The sequence below is a fragment of the Morus notabilis genome, unplaced genomic scaffold (assembly GCF_000414095.1).
Source record: "Morus notabilis unplaced genomic scaffold, ASM41409v2 Scaffold137, whole genome shotgun sequence".
Taxonomy (NCBI): domain Eukaryota; kingdom Viridiplantae; phylum Streptophyta; class Magnoliopsida; order Rosales; family Moraceae; genus Morus; species Morus notabilis.
The window spans coordinates 676841-700318 of NW_010358172.1; the positions used below are offsets into that span (position 1 = coordinate 676841).

General features: G+C 35.1%; 5 protein-coding genes and 1 pseudogene across 9 annotated transcripts; 3 read left to right on the top strand and 3 right to left on the bottom strand.

Moving 5' to 3' along the window:
* Positions 1–127: 127 nt before the first annotated feature.
* On the bottom strand, positions 128–3091 carry LOC21407763 (transcription factor bHLH66). Of its 3 annotated transcripts, none has more exons than XM_024161641.1 (8): positions 2998–3091; positions 2209–2647; positions 1957–2031; positions 1581–1733; positions 1287–1355; positions 991–1056; positions 674–733; positions 128–539 (listed from the first exon to the last, which is right to left on the bottom strand). In XM_024161641.1, exons 2-8 carry the CDS (start codon positions 2614–2616, stop codon positions 381–383), a joined length of 990 nt encoding a protein of 329 aa, XP_024017409.1. In that variant the 5' UTR covers positions 2617–2647; positions 2998–3091; the 3' UTR covers positions 128–380. The 3 variants fall into 3 exon arrangements, with proteins under 3 accessions (XP_024017409.1, XP_010090380.1, XP_024017408.1); XM_010092078.2 differs by having other exon boundaries at positions 1287–1352; positions 2209–2651; XM_024161640.1 differs by having other exon boundaries at positions 2209–2651.
* A 1038-nt stretch (positions 3092–4129) lies between these two features.
* LOC21407764 lies at positions 4130–6796 on the top strand. The gene is made up of 7 exons (XM_010092079.2): positions 4130–4328; positions 4616–4686; positions 5048–5156; positions 5371–5453; positions 5685–5843; positions 5994–6095; positions 6377–6796. Exons 1-7 carry the CDS (start codon positions 4256–4258, stop codon positions 6527–6529), a joined length of 750 nt encoding a protein of 249 aa, XP_010090381.1. The 5' UTR covers positions 4130–4255; the 3' UTR covers positions 6530–6796.
* A 56-nt stretch (positions 6797–6852) lies between these two features.
* LOC112090399 (uncharacterized isomerase BH0283-like) lies at positions 6853–9869 on the top strand. Of its 3 annotated transcripts, none has more exons than XM_024161593.1 (6): positions 6853–7336; positions 7440–7582; positions 7691–7909; positions 8589–9134; positions 9463–9546; positions 9655–9869. In XM_024161593.1, the coding sequence occupies exons 2-6, from the start codon at positions 7553–7555 to the stop codon at positions 9760–9762; spliced, it is 987 nt and encodes a 328-aa protein (XP_024017361.1). In that variant the 5' UTR covers positions 6853–7336; positions 7440–7552; the 3' UTR covers positions 9763–9869. The 3 variants fall into 3 exon arrangements, with proteins under 3 accessions (XP_024017361.1, XP_024017360.1, XP_024017362.1); XM_024161594.1 differs by having other exon boundaries at positions 6859–7582; positions 8589–8888; positions 8973–9134; XM_024161592.1 differs by having other exon boundaries at positions 6853–7582.
* A 1851-nt stretch (positions 9870–11720) lies between these two features.
* On the top strand, positions 11721–13826 carry LOC21407765 (uncharacterized isomerase BH0283). Its single transcript, XM_024161605.1, has 6 exons — positions 11721–11834; positions 11975–12196; positions 12614–12928; positions 13020–13181; positions 13464–13547; positions 13704–13826. The coding sequence occupies exons 1-6, from the start codon at positions 11805–11807 to the stop codon at positions 13809–13811; spliced, it is 921 nt and encodes a 306-aa protein (XP_024017373.1). The 5' UTR covers positions 11721–11804; the 3' UTR covers positions 13812–13826.
* Positions 13827–15692: 1866 nt separating this feature from the next.
* LOC112090408 lies at positions 15693–17653 on the bottom strand (annotated as a pseudogene).
* A 944-nt stretch (positions 17654–18597) lies between these two features.
* On the bottom strand, positions 18598–19967 carry LOC112090407 (basic 7S globulin-like). The gene has a single exon (XM_024161628.1). It carries the CDS (start codon positions 19965–19967, stop codon positions 18645–18647), a length of 1323 nt encoding a protein of 440 aa, XP_024017396.1. The 3' UTR covers positions 18598–18644.
* Positions 19968–23478: the final 3511 nt, after the last annotated feature.

Genomic DNA, 23478 nt, shown 5'->3' on the forward strand with positions numbered 1-23478 from the left:
CAATTCCATTCAAGTAAATTAAAAAAGTTGTGCAAGAAACTCCGCGATAGAAATAGAAAAGATGAAATAATAATAACACTTTTGAAGGTTATCCCTTTTTAGGCATGACAAGCATTGTTTGTCTGCATATTTCTACAAGCCAAAGCAGCAAGCAGTTTTGACTTGCTTCCCATATGCCTGCCTCATGGCCAATTAGATGCAAAATTGTGGAGAAAACAAGAACAAAATCTGGGATATTTTTTTATCTTTCTCAATATATTGGGGAACTCATATCAGTGTAAAAGAGTTGGTAGACTTTGTTATGCAAGTTTCTGGTAAGAAACCAAGGAAAAGAGAAGCATGATGATAAAAATGTGGGTGTGCCTAGATGTGGCTCAGCCTCAGACTAATCCTTTTGTGAATTCAATGGGCATGAGAAGAAGACCCTTCATCTCCAGCAGCTGGATAGCATCCAGTGGATTTAGCTCCAGCAATTTCCCTATCATCTCTTCAAGAGGTTCATTCGACATCTGTTGCTCACCGAGGTAGTGACCAAATCCCTGTAAATTAGAACAAAAAATTGAAAATTTTTAAAAAGACAAATTCAATTATAAACTTTCCCAAAGACGATTTAGTTTGATCCCAAAAAAGAAAAGAAAAAAAAAAGTCTCGTTTGCAGGGTATTCAAAAGCACCTCGCGGAAAATGATGGCCTCAGTTTCTGATTCACCTTCCAATCTGCTTCTGCATATATCCTGCAAATATAAAACGATTTCCTGAACACAAATACGTACCACTATAATTCCAAATGGACGGATAAAAAACTTCCAAATCAAGTCTAAATTTCACTCTTTTATTTTTTGTTGATTAATTAAATTTCAATTGCACTGCTATGAAACATAGGATTTTAACAAGTAAAGCTGCCAATGGAGGATGTTGGTATTTACAAGGATGTCTCTGAACCCAAAAAGCAAGAAGGAAAGAGAAGGAAAAAAAAAAAGGGAAGGCCCACCTTTATTTGTAGCTGCAAACTTTTGACATGGTCAATGACATCATCCAGTATAGATAGTTGACAGCCCTGAAAAATGAAAAAAATGAAAAATGAAAAATGAAAAAAACAAAAACTGATCGCAACATAATATTATTGGATTCAAATGTACAGCGGACTCCCATGATATAGGAGGTACATACATCAGATAAGGGAAAATCAAAGACCACAAAATATCAAAAGGCATTTCGGGAAAGGTTCAAGGACTAGTCTTCAAATTGAATTGCTACACATCTAAACTTTACATGTAGATTTACTACCTCCACAGAACTTGGGAGCAGTTCTTGCAATGAGCTAAGTCTGTCAGAGATTCGCATCCTGCGTTGCTGCTTTAGAAAACACTTAGTTAAGTAACCAACATCCGTGCAAGAAACTGTGTAGGACTATCCAACCATAATAACTTGTTAAATTTTGTTTTGCTAAACAAACCGATAAATGGTGGAAATATCTGTTTGCAATTGATGTATACGTGATCCAAATCTTGACCACTTCAGTTATGGAGGCAGTGTCATAAGCATGTCAAATAGTAGTTTCTACCAAGGCATTTGGCTTACACGATCAGTTGTGTTGGTTTTTGGTTTTGATGCACAGGAATGGGGTTGGGACAGAGACTTAGGTGAAGCAACTCTTGCAGTTCTTGGAATATCAGCTCGAGAAACGTTATTATAGCTGTCCCCATTTGAGATTTGCGTCCAGTAAGCATGATCCTGTTGCCAGAATCAACGCATATGAGAACAAGGAATGTATATATATCGAGAAAGTTGTAGCGACCCTATTATTTATTTTGGTTTCCTTGTGAAAAATGTTTTTTAAAAAAGGGGACAAAACTAAAGTTGAATGACTATGAACATGTAAATTGAAATGAATATGTTGAGGCGACAATCTCATGAGTTGAATATGCAAGTCAAAAACCAAATTGAGAGAATTTACTTGAGCATGGATCTGATGTTGAGCACTTGTGAATTTGATGTCCGTATTTTCATTGTGCGGCATCAGAAGTCTTGACTGCTTAGATAAAGTGCCAAGAATTATCAACATTTTGAAATACTACATACATTTCGAGAGACGCAGAACAAATTAATCTAACCAAATACTTGCATAGCTTCTATCGAATCTCTTAACCGCAACAAAAGAACAGACAATCTAATTTCATTCATGGTAGTCAGTAGTATCATCCTTTACCTGCCAAGCATCAATTTCAGTAGATCTAGTAGAGTCACAAGCCTGTCCCAGGTGGTTGTAAGACATATCTATTTGGAAATCAGAGACCCCAGAAACAGCATATGTCCCACTAACAGGTAAGGAGAGGCTCTCCAACATCATCATATCCTCAGAAGGATTATTATTATTATTCATCTGAAGAAATGCAGAGCTCTCTGCTAGAAACTTGACATAGTTGTGAGACGCTTCTTGGGGTTGATTAATCCACCAAGGTACATTCACAGAAATATCATTATGGCCCCAATTCCTTCCAGATGCCATGAGAATGCGTTGGCTTTGAACATCCTCACCCACATGAGAAACATCATTGCCGACATTAAATGGCATCACTTGCATAGGATTGTTATGGCTACTGCTTTGCCCCTCCATAATTATAGTCACACCAAAAACTTCTTCAACTCTAACTAGTCACAGACAAAAGAAAAATGATGTCAACTACATTAGAAATGGTTTCTTATTTGGTTGCTAAAACTAAAGAAAATGAGCGTACAATTGTTCCAAAAAAACCCATACCTGTAAAAACTGTGTTTGTATTGTATCTATATAACTTGCGGCAAAAAAAAAAAAAAAAAAAAATCCGAAGTAATGGAACAACAAATAGCAACTACAAGCAACTCATGAGTCATGTTTCACCATAATCATGATACGCCATAATCAGAACAAACAAATAGTAATGAATAAATGGGTTAACAACTTATTCCGTTGAAAATGGAATTAAAGAGAGAGAGAGAGAGAAGATTTAGCATTTACTACTGTTACTGAGAAAGTGAGGATAGTGCTGTGGAGACGACGAGCTTCGGAGATTCTAGGGTTTCATTTGCGAGGAAGACAAGACCAGAATCCGACGAGAGAGAGAGAGAGAGAGAGAGTGGTGCGAGTGAAGTAGGAGCGCGCATGCGTATTATAGTCGTACTCGTAATGCCGACGCTCAGAGGAAGTGGAGGAGAGAGACGATGATTTGAAAAGTCCATAATACCCCTGTGGTTGTTTCAAGTGGACGACGGCGTTCCTTGGGCAATGGGTAACCTATTATTCGGAAAAAGAAAAAATAAAATAAAAGAGGCTAATAAATTTGGCGAAGTTCGTAGTTTTATATATTCATTAAAGTTAAATTATTTATGATAATTCTCCAAAAAAAAAAATATATAGTGCTCTGTGTTAGCTGACATTTTCTAGAATCAGAAGAAAAAAAATACAGTGGACATTAATGTTTTAATATATATGTATTTAAACAGTCAAGACAGTTTTTAATAAATACAGGTGTCACAATTTTTTGTGTTTGTCTAATTACTTTTTGGAAAAAAATAATTACTGATTTTCAAATTTTTTAACTGAATGATAACTAAATCTTTTTTTTTCTTTGCTAGAAAAGATGATAAGAGACGCGCAGCTAGTTTGTTTAGTTACAGGGGTTTTTTTTCTTTAGTCGTGGATTGTGTCGTAATTTAGATTATAATTTATTTTTTTTACAATATTTTTTTATAAAAAATATAAATAAATTAAAAATAATTTTAAATTTATGAATTAAACGTTCATTAATATTATTTTTGATAAAAATGGTATTACTCCCCCTATAATTGAAAATCAGTAATTATTGTTTTTCTACAATATTTATCAGTTATGCAGCGTTTATTTTATTTTATTATATTATGGAGCAAAATTGTTGCAGATAAAAATAAAATAAAACAAAAATAAAAAAGTGCAAAAGATGAGCGTGGGCCAACTCTTCCACGTGTCACAATCTCGTCATTGAGTGATCATCACGGCATGGCCCACCGTGCATACGTCACTACATACAGGATAAAGTAATATTTATTTTTTCTTTATTTATTTGCTTAAAAACTGACCTTTAATTTGCATCGCACTAGAGTATATTCTTCTTTGTTCTGGTTTCTTTCTCTTATTAGGCGGTGTTTGGCGTTAGATTTTGGCTTCAGGTCTTCATTTCGGACTTTCGTCGAACACTCGAGCACAGAAAGAATCAGATCTAGCTATTTTCCTCTCAATCATGGCGACTCCTGATGTTCTTCAGAGGGAAGAAGACCTTTTTCTCTCTTCTCCTTTTCTTGATCCTCGAAAGGGTACTTTTACTAGAATCTCTATTAATTTTGCTCGTACAATAGATTTCTCTCTTGTTACTGGGAGAAAATTAATTAAAGTTTCAAGCTTTATTGCCCTTTTGTTGATCGTGGACTTGGGAAGCTTTGAGATCTTATTGGATTTGCCTTTACTTTCTCGGTTTCGGTATTAACTTGGATTCTGAAATTCATTTCAGCTTTGATTTTATTTTATTTTTTACAACTTTGATGCTGCTATTAGAAAAATAGTATTCAAAAAGTTTTTCATTTTGTTTTCGGGGTTTTGCCAGGAGACAATGCAAAATCCCTTGACTTGTCAATTGAGAAAAAGATAGAGTTTCTCGAGAGCTTGGCTGGAAAGGTATCACTCGGTTTTTGTTTATTTTTTTTTTAGATAACTAATATAGAACTGAATTTGGGTTGTGCTAATGTGGGCAATGTTAGTCAACGTCTGGAAATTTTGGACACCTTAGAAAACCAAGGAAGCTTTTTTTAACTATAATTTGTGATCTTTCTTGTTGGTATTTGATACATAACTTGCATTTGCGATTTGTGGGTCTTAGGTGGTTTAAATAATACATACTGATCTTTGTAATAGTTTCAACAAGTACTTGTTTGTACTTTGTTATTCGAGATTGCTTCTGTTTTTTATCTCTTTCCTTTTGATAATTATGCAATGCATTCTTTTAAAAGTATTGACTATTTCCTCTTTTCTTTGGTAGGTCAGCAACAGGCGGTCACGTAGGTGGTTAAACGATCGCCTTTTGATGGAACTAGTTCCTCGTTTGAATGCAGAAGAAATTAGAGGCCTATTTGCTCCACCACCTTGGGGTAATTCATGACTTAAAGAAATACCCAATTGGCCAATATTTGTTATGACTCAAGTTATGTAATCTTATATGATATATGGGCTGGATTGAGCTCATACATAATCCACTTTGCAGCGTTCTCTTTATAGTTGGTTGTTATTTCTTCTAGATCTTTGACATGTGTTTTTAATTTTCCATTTTGGTTTTAATTTTCCATTTTGGTTTTGATTTTACAGGCGATGATGTGCCACCCTCGCCATTTGCCATGACTAATGGGGGGGAGTGGGACAAATTTAGGAACATAGACATGGACAGAGAGGTATTTTGATCCGCTTACTCGCCGATCTCTTCTGTTCTGATCATGGCTGTTAGGACTTGATTTGCATATAGTGCTGAGTATATATATCATTTAGAATGCAAATATTCCCTGAAGTTATTGATTGTTACCTATAATATGTACATGTTTTGCGCTTTTACATTGGATGTTTTGTTTTGGAATTTACATGGTCACTTGTCTCAACTCTTAATTTCATTATGATCATTATGGCAGGCAGATATTATGGGTGCTCTAAGGAGTTCTCCTGCAAAGAGGAAAGATCATGTTGATTCCAATAAGATGGCTGTCTTGAACGCTTGGCGTAGAGTTGATTGTCGAACGAGAGAGGCACTTCGGCGTAGCTCTCTTTTGGAACTCATTGAGGGCTATGAGGTATGCCTGTTTAACAAATATATCCACATTCACTACAAGCATTATCATTCCATAGTGATCTCAACCAACATTTTCATCAAATTATTTGCAACTAAACTAAACTTTTTTAGCTGTTGTCGTGTCATTGAGAATGCAATTTCTCTTTTCCAGGAGTGCATACGGGCTTACATTACTGATAGTGGAGAAGAGGAAACTCTCATCCTACGGGTCCAAGACCCTTTCCATAGATTGTTGCTGCATGGTGTTTGTGAGGTAAATTTTTCTCTCATATTCTCCTATTGATTATTTGCTGTTAATAATGAGTCATAATATCATTACAAACTAGTTAAAAAGACATTACTAAAAAAACATCACATGGAAAAAAAAAACCTAGTATTTTGATGCTTACATTACTGGTATAAAGGACGGTTGATCTAGATGACATGTTCAGCCTCCTAGAAAATTAAACTGAGGTAGAATTACCGTATCCAAATGAAACCTCATCTTCTTGAAAGTATTTTTGGCAGTATCTAATAATGTGGTGGTGTTAGCAGTTCTACAATTTGGCCTCTGTGACGGTTAAACAGTCCGAGGACGCCGAGTCTTCGAAGACAACCAGAATAACAAAGAAGAAAAAGAGTCGTGTTGAGATCCCAAGTATTACTCTGTCCCATTTCCTAAGAATGTCCAAGGAAGGTGTTTGGTAATTCCTTCGGGCAGGAGCTTCCACTCCGTGTTTACATAGAATAAAGTAGTGGAATGCTGATAATTTATGTATTCTATAAAATAATACATTAGGCTGCCCTGCTGTTTGTCTTCAATAAACCTTGTTTATTAACCCGTAGGTTTAGGTTTGAAACGTTGTTGTATGGTTATGTATTTTTATTATAGTCTCTTTCTAGTCAACAAAGATGGTTGATTTGAAGTTTAGGCTCAATCACTAATAATTTCAATGTCCAATTCATTTTTATTTTCAGCAAAATATTTCCGAGTGTTTTTTTGCATGAATTTTCATCATCTTATGATTGTTTTTGTTTCCTTTACAACATAATACAAGAGAGTTACATTCAAAGACGTTTTAGGTTAAGGGTTTTACTTGGAAAAAGTCCAGCGATCTTGGCTGGTTCTTTATCTGATTAAAACAGCTGAAATTATGATAAGAAAATTATTGTCGTTCGTGGCTGTCAAGAAACCTTCTCATGGCAATAGAAATTTTTTTTTTTTTTTTTTTTAAATAAATATGCCTCATTTCAAAATGTTCTGATTGTTGACTAATATGTTTTCCAATTCTAAAGTCATCTATTCAGAAGTTTTCCCGATCAAACGGCAGTTAAAGTTGCAAAATTTACCATCGTCTAAAGCGTGGAAATTACATGTCGTTTATCGTTCACGAGCTAAACGAAACCCCCTCTTTTTTAAGGAGTCAGTTGTCGTTTGCATGACAAAACGACATATAAACATTTCAAGTGTGCGACTTTCCCTGCTGCGCGACATGTCGCGTACTCAGAATTACAGTATGACTAAAACTCAGTGTCGTTTACTTAAGATTTTCTTTCAAAGAAACGACTGTCGTTGAATTGAACTTTACCAAAAAAAAAAAAAAAAAAAAAAATTCAGGCGGCGGCTGTTGACTCTCGTACACACACATACTGACATACACTATCTCTTCATCTCTATACTACACGGAGTTCCTCTGACTTAACTGCAGATTCTTTCGGATCATCTCATAAATGGCAAAGAAGCTCGTCAAGTACTCCGTGGTACGTACCCGTACTCTCTCGGTTTCTCTCTCCTATGTCGTACTGTTAGTGTTCGAATGTTGCTTATAGAAGTAGGAATATTAACTTGGTGAGTTTGACGACAAATAGGTCGACGCGTTCACCGATTCTCCGTTCAAGGGAAACCAGGCGGCCGTATGCTTGCTCGAGGAAGACAGGGATGACGAATGGCTGCAATCGGTGGCCGCCGAGTTCCATATCTCCGAGACCTGCTATCTGACTCGAATCGCCGAGTCGGAAGCTCGCGACTCGCCTAATGGGCCTTCCGTTCCAAGGTTCCGTCTTAGGTGGTTTACTCCCGTTGCTGAGGTCTGTCTTAAAGATCCCTCATTTTGGGTGTACTGGGGAAAATTCACAATGATAATGATGATGATAATGATGCAACAATAGTTGCAATTTTCTTCCCCGGTCTTTGGTGAAATTGGTTAATTTGGGGCATTGATTTCTTGCTTTTTGAATTTGTTCCTTTTTTTCCCTTTTTGTACTCATACCAGTTACTTGTTTCAGAATTTATTTACTCGTGTCTTCAGCTTGCTTGCCTAGTAATCTTTGCTTGTAGTTATAGATTGATTAAATTCTCATGATGTATATTTGTTTCATACTAGTAAAGAAAGACTTTTGTTTTCTTTTTCTTTAAAAAAAAAAAAAAAAAAAAAAAAAAAAAAAAAAAAAAAACCCCCTTCCCTTTGGGGGGGGGGGTGTAAACCGAAAATACTGGTTACCGTTTTTCTTCTTCTTTTTGCATTACGTTTTCTCATTTTATTGATATTGATATTGATACTGATGACACAATTAAAAAAAAAAAAAAAAAAAAAAAAAAAACTAGTTAAACGACACTCTATCCTTGTGGATGTGGGGTTGTAACATTAATAGCTCAAAGGATTGGATATAGCGTACTTTTCACTAACCACTTGCATCGCAACTTCATTTTATTGTTAAAGGGTCATTTAAGCCTCAAAGACAAATGCAAATTTGCAATTTTTGGCAGGTTAAGCTCTGCGGACATGCAACAATAGCAGCTGCGCAAACTCTCTTTACATCCGGGAAAATAGATTCCGACATTATTGAATTCGACACGCTGTCTGGAATTTTAACAGCAGAAAAGGTTCCGGCGAAGAACAAGGGTTCTGATGGTCATGAAGAACAAATAGACTTTTTTATTGAATTGAACTTTCCCGCTGATCCAAACACTGATTTTAATTCTGTCGAGGATTCGTTGATCTCCAAGGCTTTGGGTGGTGTTCCTGTGATTGATATAAAGAGGACAACCACTTTAGATTACCTCATAGTAATTCCTCCAACTGTCCATTGTGCTAAAACAAACTTGCCTTTGATACGGTCTTACATACTTTTTCTTGTTGAATTGTTCAAGGTTGTAGTCCCATCAGCAAAATCCGTTGAAGATTTGTGGCCAGACTTCGATGCAATTGGAAAGTTTCCAGGAAAGGGTATAATTGTGACAGGGATTGCTCCTCCAGCGTCTGGATTTGATTTTTACAGCAGGTTCTTCGCTCCAAAATTTGGAATCAACGAGGTAATGAGCTTTCTTTTGGTCACTCCTCAAGGATTATTGTTGGCATGTTTTGTACCAAGTACCAATAGTCATTTACTTGGATGCCTTCTACTATGATAAACAAAAATGTGCACTAAACACACGATCAAAGATTTTGCATTGGACAAGTGAACTCGCAGGGAAGTGATGAAAGGAATTTTCCGCTGTTATTTGGTTTATTGATTCGATAGCTACTTAAAATGTTTTTTTTTTTTAATTATTATTTATTTTAAATGAGGAGTTAAAAGAGCCACAAATTCTTATTCATGAAGGAGTTACCCTTTATTTTTCACGTGTTCTTCTCTTTCAGGATCCCGTTACAGGAAGTGCACATTGTAGCTTGGCATCATACTGGCGCAAAGAACTGGGGAAATGCGATTTTGTCGCATATCAGGTACTTCTGTTTTTAACCCCCTCTCTTCCCCTCGCAGGATTTTCTTCATTTACCCTTTTTTGATATCCAACGTTTGTATAAATTATGTTTATTGTTTAATCTGCTCAGGCATCGCCAAGAGGAGGAGTGTTGAATGTTCATTTGGACGAGCAAAGTCAGAGGGTGCTTTTACGCGGAAAAGCCTTTACTGTCATGGAAGGAACTCTCTTAGTTTGAATTATTTTAATTTTTTTTTCACAACCAAACCGTGAATGAGACGATTCCTTAGTTTGCTTTTCAAAGTCCATGAAATTGAAAATAATTTAAATAACATATTTAACTGAGGAGACGACATGTCGTGGAGGAAACCTAAACTTTGTAACAGGAAAATGGACTGTTGAAGTACAGCATAGAAGTCCTTTCAAATATTTTATGTTTTTAAGCAGGAAAACTTCAAAAATAAACGACAACAAAATTAGAGATTAGAAGTAGTAAGTCGTCCAATGAAATAAACAACAACAAAATTCCGGTTGTAAGCCTGTATTGTGTAGCAGTGTTTTGTTAGATGGACAACGATAAAACTTAATTAGAAACGACAGTCAATTTGTTAATTAATTAATATCTGAGCGAAGCTCCCAAGAAAAACGATATGACGTTTATCCTTAAACGACAGCTAGCTTCGATCATGAAGCTAAATGTGAAATTTTTCTTGAAGGACACACCAATTTTCCAGAAAAAATAGAAGGCATATGATATATCAATAACCATTAAGCTAGTTTTCCTCAAAAAAGAAAAAAAAATATGGGCATGTTCTTTTGTCCATAAAACTTAAAAAAAGACAACTCAAGTTTCAACTTTATTCAAGTTCACGTTCTTTTAAGTTTTAACTTTATTCAATTTTACTTAACTTTATTCAATTTCTAACTTCAACTCAAGTTATAACTCAAATTCAACTCAAAAATTACACTCATTACACTTTAAAAGAACAACCCCTATATATCTATGGTTTTTTTTTTCTTTTTGGCTAATGAGCTAGTTGATAAATTTACTCGTCGCGTTTTTTTCCCCCTTTTTTTGACAAATGAAAATTCGAAACGTCTTTTGCTTATGAAACCAAATTTCATGTAGCTCCCTCCTAAAGTGAAAGTACATGTCGCTTTACGAATTAAAACGACAGAAATTTCTAGAGTAAAACTATTTTTTTCTTTTTTTTTTTTTCTAAGACGAATGTACTGTTTACCTTTTAATTTTAGAAAGACAGAGATATGTCTCGTTGAACAAATCTCATGTCGTTTCATTTTATTAAACACAGAACATCCCGACATGTCTTCATAGTATTCTTAAGGGATTTCATGGCTTTTTTGAAGGATGTTTTTTTTTATTTTATAAATGGTCAAAATTTTGTAAAATTGTAAAAATGATTGTTTTTATTAATTTAGTGGTCAATTATTGATTGACTCAGCGGTCAATCACTGATTGACTTAACAGTCAATTATGATTGATCATAGTTTATTATTAATTAACTCGATTATTTTTTATTATTAATAATATTAATTAATAATTAATTAAAATTAATTATTAATTAATCAATTTCAATCAACAAATTACATGTTTATTAATGATAAACTATTGATAAATTAATAATGAATCAGTCAATCATGATTGACCGTGGGTCAATCATTGATTGACTGTGGTCCATATGTAAACAAAACGTCTGTTTTCGTAAAATAAAAAGTTTACCATTTATGAAAAGATGTGGTTAAAAAAGGCTACCCACACAATTTTCCTATTCTTAGAACATCTCCGATGTAATACTATTTATTATGCTAAATTTTTCACATGTTATACTTTGTAACAAATTTCTCATCAAGTATAACATATGCGAAATTTGATATATAATTATTATTGGTTAAAATATTTACCTTTTCTATATAATCAAAACAACTTTTACATTTTTTAATTATTTTAAAAATAAAAGTTTATTTTTATAACTTTTAAAACTTAATAATTATAAAAAAAATATTTAATATTAAATAAAAATAAAACTAACATATTATATTATATCTTTTAATGTTAAATATACAATTATCATTAATATTTACATTCCATTCGATTCGATGGTCTTAATAAATAAATTTCACCTTGTTGTAAAGTTAATAATAATTGGTGGAAACTAGAAGTCAAGTTAACTCATTTCCTATTTATGAACATCTTGAACAAACTCTACACAGCCGTCCGTTGACTCTGATAAAGAACCTCTATTCAAACTTCTCAGAGACATGGCAAAGAACCTCGTCAAGTACTCTGTGGTACTCTCTCTATCTCTCTCTCTCTCTCACTATATATATATATATATACACACACATATTACATATATATGTATTTGTCGTTGATTCGTTGTGTTCGTTGCGTAAGTAAAAGATGTTGTGTTGGTTGCATATATAAACAGGTAGACGCATTCACCGACTCACCGTTTAAGGGAAACCCGGCGGCTGTTTGCTTTCTAGAGGAAGACAGGGACGATCTATGGCTACAATCGGTGGCTGCTGAGTTCAATATCTCCGAGACGTGCTACGTGAGTCGAATCACTGAGTCAGAGGCTCACGACCCGCCTAATGGGTCTTCTGTAATTCCTAGGTTCCGTCTTAGGTGGTTCACTCCCCTTGCCGAGGTAATTCTTTCACTCAAACACAATACAAAGAGAAATCCAAAATTTTACTTCTAAACCATTTTTTCTTGTGAATTAATCAATTTTTTTGGTAAGACTAGTTGGTTAAAAATTCACAATAAAACTACTATTTTCTATTTTTTTTAATAAAAAGAATTCTCTATTTTGACATTTGTTCCTTTTCTTTTACAATTTTGACTAGTGTGTTGTATATCAGTTTCTGATTTCAGTTTTCATATGTATTTCTTCGTAATTAATCCTTTGCATCTAGCTATATAGTTTGCAATTGATCATCATCATCATGCTTTTTATAGTAGTAGAAATTTGATAATTTAATGCAAAGATCCAATTCTTCCTTTTAATTAGTTCCTCATAGGCAAAATCTTTTTAGACAAATACCCATTTGCATTTTATTGGCAGGTTGAGCTTTGTGGGCATGCAACAGTAGCAGCTGCACATGCTCTATTTACATCTGGAAAAATAGATTCTGACATTATTGAATTCGCCACGCTGTCTGGAATTCTAACTGCTAAAAGAGTTCTTGAGGTTAATGAGGTTGCTGATGGCTCCAATATTCATAATGGTGAAGCACACAAAGGCTTCTTAATTGAACTTAACTTTCCTGCCGATCCAAACACCGAATTCAATTCCGCCGAGGAAACATTGATCTCCAAGGCCTTGGGCGGTGCTACTGTGGTTAAAATAAGAAAGACAACTAATTTAGAGAATCTCATTGTAACTTCTCTATACTCTGTCTTTCAACGGATTTCTTTTTTTTTTTTTTTGGTCATATTATGTTAAGTCAAAGCTTTTCTATATTTTACAGGTTGTGCTCCCATCAGCAAAATCTGTTGCAGAAATAAGGCCAGACTTTGGTGCAATAGAAAAATGTCCAGGAGGCGGGATAATTGTGACAGGGATCGCTCCACCGGAGTCCGGATTTGATTTTCACAGCAGGTTCTTTGCACCAAAGTTTGGAATCAATGAGGTAAATTGACTAGCTTGTCTTTCATTTTAAGCTCCTGATTTTCGTCATATGGTTGTTTTTATCATACATTCATGCTTATGTTCCCTTGATCATGACCTACTTGTCAATTATCCGCTGATCTATTTATCTACTATGGATTTGCACTGCACTTAAATTAGAACATGAATGTGATGTTTATCAACAAGCATGATAAGAGATACTAAAAACACACAAGTGAAATAGGAAGCTAATGGATTGTCTGTGATTTTGAGTTACCCTTTTTTTCTTTTGCATGTTTTTCAGGATCCTGTATGTGGGAGTGCACATTGTGGCTTGGCACCTTATTGGAGTAAGGAACTGGGAAAGTGTGATCTTGTTGCATACCAGGTACTTTATCATTCTTTATATATATCTATATATATAAAAGAACAGAGAAAGAAAAAAAAATAAAGTACATTATCATTCTATCTCTGCTTTATAATGCACAAATCATAGTCTCTTGATCTACATTTGGCAAAGTCGTGTTATTGTTTATTGCGTCAGGCATCACCAAGAGGAGGAGTCTTGAACCTTCATTTGGATGAGAAAAACCAGAGAGTGCTTCTACGAGGAAAAGCCTGTACTGTGATGGAAGGAACTCTTTTGGTTTAAATTTATCATTTTAAAGAAAAAAAAAAAAACCCCTTTAGTTTTTGGATTTGACTCTGCGCTTCAAGTCGTGGTATTTGATGTAAGAAATAACAATGTTATTTTCTCCAAAACAGAATTTTTAACTGGGTAGTTCTATTCGTAATTCTCTCCAGTGTATGTGGCACGTAATGTTTAAACTGAGGCTTTACCTTCTTGTTGTGTGGTCAATATTACGAAGGTGGAAAGAATGAAATTAGCTAGAATAGGGACGGGAGTAAATTCAAGTGAGCTACCAAAACTGAGTACATCGGTCGTTATTGGATTGGAGGGCATCAATATTTGTCATGAATTATGGCAACTACTGATGTAAGTTTAAGGTTGTTAAAGAGGGGAAAATCATATAAAATTATTCCAAACACTAGTGTTTGTTTGATGTGGAATGAGTGAAAATACAGCTTAAACAAATGAAACCGCGATGCCATGTCTAATTATTCAAAGGAAAATGGACGACCGAGCTACAAGCTTGTGTTTTTATTTCTAAAACGACAAGAATATATCGAGTAAAGACATGTCATTTATATAAATAATGATAAAATTTAGAGTTAAATTTCTGAGAGGTTCCTGAACTGTTTTTTTTTTTTTTTTTTTTTTTTTTTTTTTTTTTTTTTATATTTTTTTTATTTCTCCAAAATTAAACTTTTAATTTTAGAATTAGTTTCTCTACTGACAACTTAAACTCTGAACTTTTTAGTGTCTCAAATATAGTCTCTCATTTATATTTTGTTAAATTTTAGATACAAAATGATGAGTAATCTTGTATTTCACCTCAAAGGATAGGCACTCTCATAATTTTTGCATAAATGATTGAAAACATAAACCCTAAAATTGCGCCCTTTTGCTGTGGAAAAAAAAGAAAGAGAAAAGCATAAACAATTTTGATTCAACCACACACTAGCTTTTTCAAAATTGGTTTCTAAATTATTGATTCAACGACAAGTCTCTTTGTTCATTTATACGTCGTTTATACGTGTGTGTGTGTGTATATATATATATATATATATATATAAATATATATTTTTTAATTTATACGGAAAAACTAATTTTAAAAGGCTTGTAAGTGTGGTTTTCTGAGTTTATGACCGAAACTTCTCCAGATTTTCGTTGATCACCAACTGGTGTTTGTCTGTTGTTTCTGATTTGGAAAATAATAGATCGTGCAATACTTGTCCACAATTTTGACTACCTTTTTCTTTGGCATGTTTTTTCTTGTATAGAATGATGGTGATTACGTATATTATTTCCAAATAAGTCTAATATTTATTGTTCTTTTTTTTTTTGAATGGGGATAATATTTATTTTTCCAAACCTTTTCTTTTTAATTACTAAACAAGTAGTGAGTATAATTAGAGTTTTGAGATGGAAACAACGCCCACACACAAAGAAAAAAAAAATAAAAAAACCTAAAATTTGAGATTAGGAATTTTAAAATTTGGTATCAACACCTCAAGAGAGATCAAAAGGTTGATAAACTACTTGAAATGAATGGAACGGGTAACCCATCTTGTAATAGAATGATTTTTCATAATTATGCCTATTGCATCGAGGGAATAACTAATTCCTTAATAGACTTCCTTATTTATTCTTGCTCTATCGGTGGGGTAAGTGTTTTCAGCCTTTGAATTAGTTTTTTTAACAATCATAGTTGTACAGATTCGTATTAAAAATTTACAGCACGCCACACATATATGTTCTTACTGGAGATCTTACCGATAAAAAATTAATCCAACAATAAAAATACTTAGTGGAGCAAAATATCTTGCACCACCGTAATGACTTATTATTTATATTTTAAAATATAAGCAATATTAAGAAAGGGATGCATTTGTTTTATGAATGGCCCTTCATTTCAATATCTGTTACATTGAATTTATGACACAAATTCAAAAAGTTTTAGTTGCGAACTTGAAGTCCGCGCATCTCATTCCGTGAGTCAAAATTGAAGAACTGAACCCCAATCTCTTGGACTCGATATCAAATTGCAGAAGATTATCCTCCATCTGATGTCCTCCGATCACGATCGATGTCCTCGGCTTGACCCCACCATCCAAAAATCCGTGACACCAAACATCAGCATTCTTCCTACTAATCCTCACCGTCGAATTGACTCCGGAAATCCTCCAAACAATGTTATCGCTTTGCATCACAAGATCAACGCAACAGCGGGTCCTACTGACGTATCTTTTAAATCTTTGACCACGTAGCACTGACCGCCTCTGTTATAGTGGGGTTCAACGTAGAGCATTCTTTAATGAATGTCTCAGTAAATCCTTTGTATATGGAGGTCTCAAGCACGATATACTGAGTAGCAGTGCTGAGCTTGCTCCCACCAACACCGCTCTCATCATTGATGTTTAGAAGCGTCTTATTCAGCGTCTAATTCATTCAACAGACTTATTTATTTTAAAAAATATAAGCAAAATAATGAAAGCCACTTATCAATACTCGTTACATTGAATTTACGACACAATTCAAACAGTTTTAGTTGCAAACTTAAAATCTGCACATGTCGTATCGTGAGCCAAAATTGAAGAACTGAACCCCAATCTCCCACACTCAAGATCAAATTGCAAAAGATTATCCTCCATCTGATGCCCTCCGATCACAATCGATGTCCTCGGATTGACCCCGCCATCCATAAATCCCAAACATCAACATTCTTCCTTTTCATTCTCACCATCGAATTGGCTCCATAGATCCTCCAAAAAACGTTTTCACTTTGGAACACAAAGTCAACATTTGGAAAAGCCGGTCCCACTTGTGTGTCTTTTAAATCTTTCGCCGCATAACACACTCTGAATGGTTTGACCGCCTCCGTTACGGTGAGGTTGAGCGCAGAGGATTCTTTAATAAATAGCACAGTAAATGCTTTGTATATGGAGCTCTCAAGCACGGTATACGGAGTTGCTGTGCTGAGCTTGGTCCCACCAATGCCACTCTCATCGTCGATGCTCAGAAGCGTCTGATTCAGTGGCACCACCTTACCGTTGACCGTCATTGAAGTCAAACCGACGAAATACTCGAATGACGGCTGTATATAGGTTATGACTGTGGTGGAGAGTGGGTTAAGAAGGAGCGGAGTGTAAATAAGCGATCCGGAGAGGTCAATCTTAGAAGAGAACACGTAGGGGCCACGGGAGCCAAAGATAGCCACTCCAGCACGGGATCGTTGACCGGTCAAACACAGTGCAAAACAACGGGGAGAAGAGAGGGCGGAGCTAATCTGCGCCGGAAGCGAGTAATTGGACCGGCCGAGAGCCGCCAGACCAGAGACCCCCTTGGCGAGGCCACGGAGGATCGAGGCGTCCGAGCATGAGAAGACGAGGTCCGGGATGAGAACGAGTCGGCCCTGAGTCAACTCCGGCAAAGCGAGCGAGTCAACGAGGGCGTTGTGGAGGGTGACCTTCCGAGTCACGGGGTTCTCCGGGAAGAGTGCACAGGTGTTGTTACCGCACGCGGGGCCGGGCGCGTCGTAGCAGTTGCTGCACGCGGAGGAGTCAATGAAATTGCAGAGTGGCGTGTAGCAGGGGATTTGGCGGTAACTGGAGGAATTGTAGTTCCGGTAGCAGTCGATCCACGTGAAGGAGAAGCCCAGGTCCAGATGTAATTTGGTGCGCTGGAGAGGGGTCTTAAGGTAAACTTGGATGGTGTATAGCTTTGTTGAGCTGTCCTTGAAAATCGGAGCCACAAGGGCTGTTTGGAAAGAAGGAGAAAAGCATGAGATTGCACTTGTGAGGAAGAGCAAGAAGAGAGCATACTGCAAAGACATAGTTACAGTAGTACTAATGTTCAAGTCAAAATTTGAGTCTGGATGCGAACTGGTTATATATACATTTATATATATATATATATATATATGTGATACAGATAAACAAACTAGTCCTCGTTGATTTTTCTCTCACGTCGTAGTTGGCTAGCTGGACTCCATCTGGTTTTTTTTTTTTTTTTAAATCATTTTCTTGTAGATATATATGGATCTTGATGCTTTTTTTAATTCCACTATATAATACTTGCAACTTGTAAGATATATTGTCTCTTTTTTAATCAAAATAATTATCACTCGGGATGTTGTCGGTTTTTTTTTTTTTTTTTTTTTTTTTTTTCTTTTTTTTTTTTTTAAAAAATTTTTTTTTTTTTTTCTTTGAATGCTGTTTTGTCATTTAAACAATGGGCGCTATAGCGCTTAAGATTAGGTTCTCTGCACTTTGTCGTTTGTCGTAGATTGGTCCTGAAGCTTTGAAAATTTCAATCAAGCCCTTGAAGGAAGCTTTAAAAACTTAGATTGCTCCTGAAACTTTGAAAGTGTTCGATTTAGCAATCGATGTTTTTAAAACATATTTTTCTCTACCCAAAACGAGTCTTTCATTCAACAAGGTCCCAAAGAAACTACAATAAGCCCAATGTCCCAAAAAAGCCTAGGCTGATTACCCATAAACGACATAAGCACGTACGTATAATTTTCAAATTTGTTGTCGATCCTTGATTTGCCCAATCATGTATTTATACCGGTAATCACAATGCATGAAATAAAACCTCCAAGATGAACATTTTTATTATATAGATGTATATATGCATGGCACTCCTTAATGACTACGCAGAAATTTAATGATCATGACAAACGGAACACTATGGGGATGTTTGATCGGAGGATTCAAATCATGATTTGAATCATAATTTATGATTTATTACAGTGTTTTTTCTCATAAAAAAATACACGTAAATTAAAATTAATTCTAATCACATAATTCTAATAGATGAACTAAACTTCTCATATATAATATATATATATATATATATCTATGCATTGGAGGTGAAGTTGAAGTTGGCACAAGTAGTCTGCCTTCCCAAAAGAGTGGAACTGAAACCCAACCTAGAAGTTGCCAAATCAAACTGCAAAAGATTGTCCTCCAATTGGTACCCTCCGATCACGATCGAAGTCCTTGGGTTTTCGCCGCCATTAACGAACGCAAGGCAGAGCACGTCGTCGCTCACTTGAATCATCGAGTTGGCCCCGAAAATCCTCCACACCGTGTTCTCATTCTGCAGAACGAGCTCGATCGTCGGCACTGACGCCCCTAGGCGAGTGCTCAGAATGTTCTCTCTGCTGAAGCACGCCTCGAACGGAGCGACGGCGCCGACACTCGTGATGTTCCTCGCGGCGGCTTCTCTAGTGAAAGTCTCCGTTAAGGCCTTGAAAATGGAGTATTCTAGAACGGTGTACGGATTCACGGTGCTGATTTTAGTCCCTCCGAAGCCTGTTTCTTGGTTGATAGAAAGAAGCGTGGAGTTCACCCAAACCGTGACGTTTTCTCCAATCCTGATCGACTTTACTCCGATGAAATACTCCGACGAGGGCTCGCCTTGCGATGAGGCGGAGGCGGTGCTGACGGGGTTGAGGATGAGCGGAGTGTATGTAAAGGACGAGAATTGTTTTCCGGGGAGGAAAACGTACGGTCCGTCGCCAAAGAAAACGACGCCGTTTTTGGACGAAGATAGGCAGATAGCGAACTTCCTGCGGAAGCTGAACGCGGAAGCAAACTGCGACGGGAGAGATATTCTCGTCCGGCCAAGGCCCGCCATTCCGGAGACTCCATTTGCCAGCCCTTGGAGCAGGAAGCTCGGCGCGCAAGAGAACAGGAATCTCGAAACCGTGACGTTTCGCCCTGGGTTCGAACCGTCGGTGGATTGGATAGAAACGACGTCTTCAGCGAGCTTGCCGCCGGTGGCGGTGTGGGTGACGGTGTTGTCGGGAGAGACGCCGCAGGTGTTGTTGTTGCAGCCGGGACGCGGCGAGGAGAAGCAGTCGCCGCAACCGGAGGCTTTGGCGAGGGAGCACTGGGCGGAGCGGCAGCGAGCGGGGCGGTAAGTGGAGGAGACGTAGTTGGATTCACAGTCGACCCAGAGGAATTGGCCGCCGACGTCGAAGACGAGGCTGATGGGGACGAGAGGGGTTCTTTGGCTGAGATAGGTCAAGTATTGGAGAGTTGAGGTGTCTTTTGAGACTTTTGCCACCAGGGCTTTTGGGCGGAAAGATTGTTGGGAAAATGAGGGTGTTGTGAAGAAGAGAAGGAGAAAGGTAGTTGAGAGAATGAAGTTTTGGAGGGAAATGGTTGGAGCCATGTTTGTCAAAAACGTGTGTGTCAAGTGTTTGTGGATGAGCACTATATATGGTTTTGATCGCGATAAAAGTCAATAAGTGTACACTTACGTTAGCATATCTCTCTAAGTGTTTACTAAACGATTATATAGCATAAGAATAAGAAGTTTTGTTGAAAGTTTTATTATTAGTTTTAACGAAGAGTTCGTCATTTTAACTAATTAAATATGTTAACGGTTAAATATAAGGATGCGGTTTCAAATATAGCCCGTTTAGTTCGTTGATTTAAATTTTTAATTCGAGTTAAAATATAACTTTATGTGAGAGTTTTTTATTGTAGTAAAAAAGTTAGATGTCACTGTTTCTGAGAGCTTTTTACTGTAGTAAAACTTAAATTCTAAACTTAAATCGGCGAAATGAATGAGACCTTAAAAATGAGCATTAAATTAACTTGAATAAGATCTTTACCTCCAATCTAAAATTTCTAAACAGCAGCACTCAGTACTCAAATCTTTAACGAGACCATGCCACAATGATCTTTAATTTACGGCCACGCTACTGTACTCGGTGATGGTTACGGTAGTAGTATAGGCTCCGTTCACTTCACCGATTTGAGTTTAGAATTCGAGTTTTGCTACAGTAAAAAGTTCTAAAAAATAATCACATTTAACTTTTTTACTACAGTAAAAAAACTCTCATATAAAATCACATCTCAATTCAAATTTTAAATTCGAATCAACAAAATGAACGAGGTTTTAAATAACGTAAATGCAAACTTCAAGTGGGGCTGCTTCTTCTGCTTCTAGGCGCCAGCTCCTCAGAATCCAGAAGTTGTTTTGTTTGACTTTGACCTTTGAGAAAGTCCTTGTCTTTATTTTCTTATTTCTTGCTTCCGGGTGAGGGACAAATTAATATTTTCTAATGCTTTCGTAATTGTTTTGGCCTTTTCGTATAAATAGAGAATGAAATTTTCTCTCGTTAATATATTAATAAATTAAATTTTTTATTCATTAAATGTACATAAAATTATATAAAATATAAAAAATATGTAAATTTAATAATTAAAAAATTTTGACATATTGATACATTAAACGTACTAAAAAATCTCTCATAAAAAATATGCTTTTTTTTTTTTTTATAACTGCATATGTTAGTTTTAATTATAGAGCTTATTTTGATTGACATCTTTCGTTTATTAAGATCTTCGAGAGTTCCTACACTTTGAGAGTCACCTCACTGTTTGTAACAAAATTTTTTGTTAGGCCTCGTTCATTTCACCGATTTGAGTTTTCAATTTTAAGTTTTTACAGTAAAAAGTTCTCAGAAAATATCACATCTAACTTTTTTTGTTATAGTAAAAAGCTCTCATAAAATGTCACATCTCAGCTTGAATTGAAAACTCGAATCCGTGAAGTGAACGAGATCTAACTATTTTTATTTCGGTTATGAAATTGATTATGATATAAGTTCCACGTACGAGTCACCATGTTCCACAGCATGCATGACTATATATTACTAAAGTTCATTAGCTATCTGATTTATCTTCTCTGCCCACATGATATATATACCGATATTTTTCTGTTCATTCTTCACTCTAATTCAAATCATGACCGAGTGAGATGGTAATTGAAATGACTGTCTCCATCATCCATTAGAATAAAAATAACAAAATTAATATATAGCTCCGTAAAGAGATCTGAATCCTTATCTTTTGCGTCTTTTTCTCATTATTATTTATCAGTAGTCTAATCAAAATAATGTGTATATTATTTCTTTTGGATGTGATAGTACGTTACAGTTGGAAATTTTATCACGGAAAGTAGACCGATTCTCCTGAAATGTCTAGACGCTAGGTGCAAATTTCGTGAGCTCAGGCATCGTTCACTTCACAATTTGAGTTTTTAATTTAAATTGAGATGTGATATTTTTTAAAAATTTTTTATTATAGCATAAAAAGTTAATGTGATATTTTCTGAGAGTTTTTTACTGTAAAAACTTAAAACTGAAAACTCGAATTGTAGCATAAAAAGTTAATGTGATATTTTCTGAGAGTTTTTTACTGTAAAAACTTAAAATTGAAAACTCGAATTGGTGAAATGAACGAGGTCTTAGTTTGTTGGTTCGAATTTTTAATTTGAGTTGTGATATAATTTTATGTAAAAAAAATTTATTGTAGTAAAAAAGTTAAATGTGACTATTTTTAAGAGTTTTTTACTGTAATAAAATTTAAAATTTAAATTTAAATCGGTGAAATAAACGAGACTCAAATGTGTTGTATCAGTTAGTTATGAGATTAGAGAACATACTTTCTTAATTTAAGCTATTTAACCCAGTGAAATTAGCTAGATAAAATGTAATTACCTGCCACTTGAAACTTGAGATTAGCATGCTGTTTTCTTAATGGTCCGTTTTCTTTTATAGATTTATACTGCAGTTTCAAATTTTTTTATTATACTTTTTTCCCTCACAAATTCAATTTTTTATTTAAATTTTTTTGTTTAAATTTATGAATCAAACGGTTATTAATATTGCTAGCGGATCAATGTTCCGTTTACGCATGTTATATTTTAGTCGTCGGCAAAACTTATAATTAGGATATATAGTACTTGTAGGCCTCGTTCACTTCGCAGATTCGAGTTTTTAATTCGAGTTGAGATGTGACATTTTTTGAAAGCTTTTTACTGTAAAAATCTAAAACTGAAAACTCGAATCGGTTAAATGAACGAGGCCGTAGTTTTACATACATAGCGACGCAGATATTTCAAGCTCCATGAGATAATACACCTTTTAAGTGCTTGGAAATATTGGACACAATGTTTATCTAACGAAATATCCCATTTCCTAAATTCCTAATAAGATATAGCCACCTATTTGACTTGTTGGTTTAATTATAATTAGAAAGTCAGCTATAAACAACCTAAATCAAGATAAGATAAAATTTCGTTGGCAACGCCGGCGTGCTTCTCTAGCATTATATAATACATAAAATGATAGAAATTAAGACTATGCTTTGAATACTTCTTATGTTGCATTTTGCTTCTCATTAAATAAAAATGAAAAAAAAAAAAACTAACATTAATGCTTCTTTGATCTATCCATTACAAATAGAAGATTATTGAAACTATTTATCCAACGGTAAGTATTATTATTTTAGCAGAGTGGTATTAACCAGTTGTAATAAATTATATAGTTAATAGAAGAAAAAAATATGAATGACATTATTGAGATTAAATTTTTATCACACCATGTTATTAAATTTTATATTTGATAGATAACGACTAATGGAGACGTAATCACCAAGAATTTCAATGTGAAATGGGTCGTAAACAAGTATGAACACTTACAATTATATCCTCATCACAATTTTTTACCGATTCGAGTTTAAAATTTAAGTTTTATTACAGTAAAAAGTTCTCAGAAACAGTCACATCTAACTTTTTTACTACAGTAAAAAATTCTCATATAAAATTATATATTAACTCAAATAAAAATTTAAATCAGTAAATTAAACGAGCTATATATATATATATATAT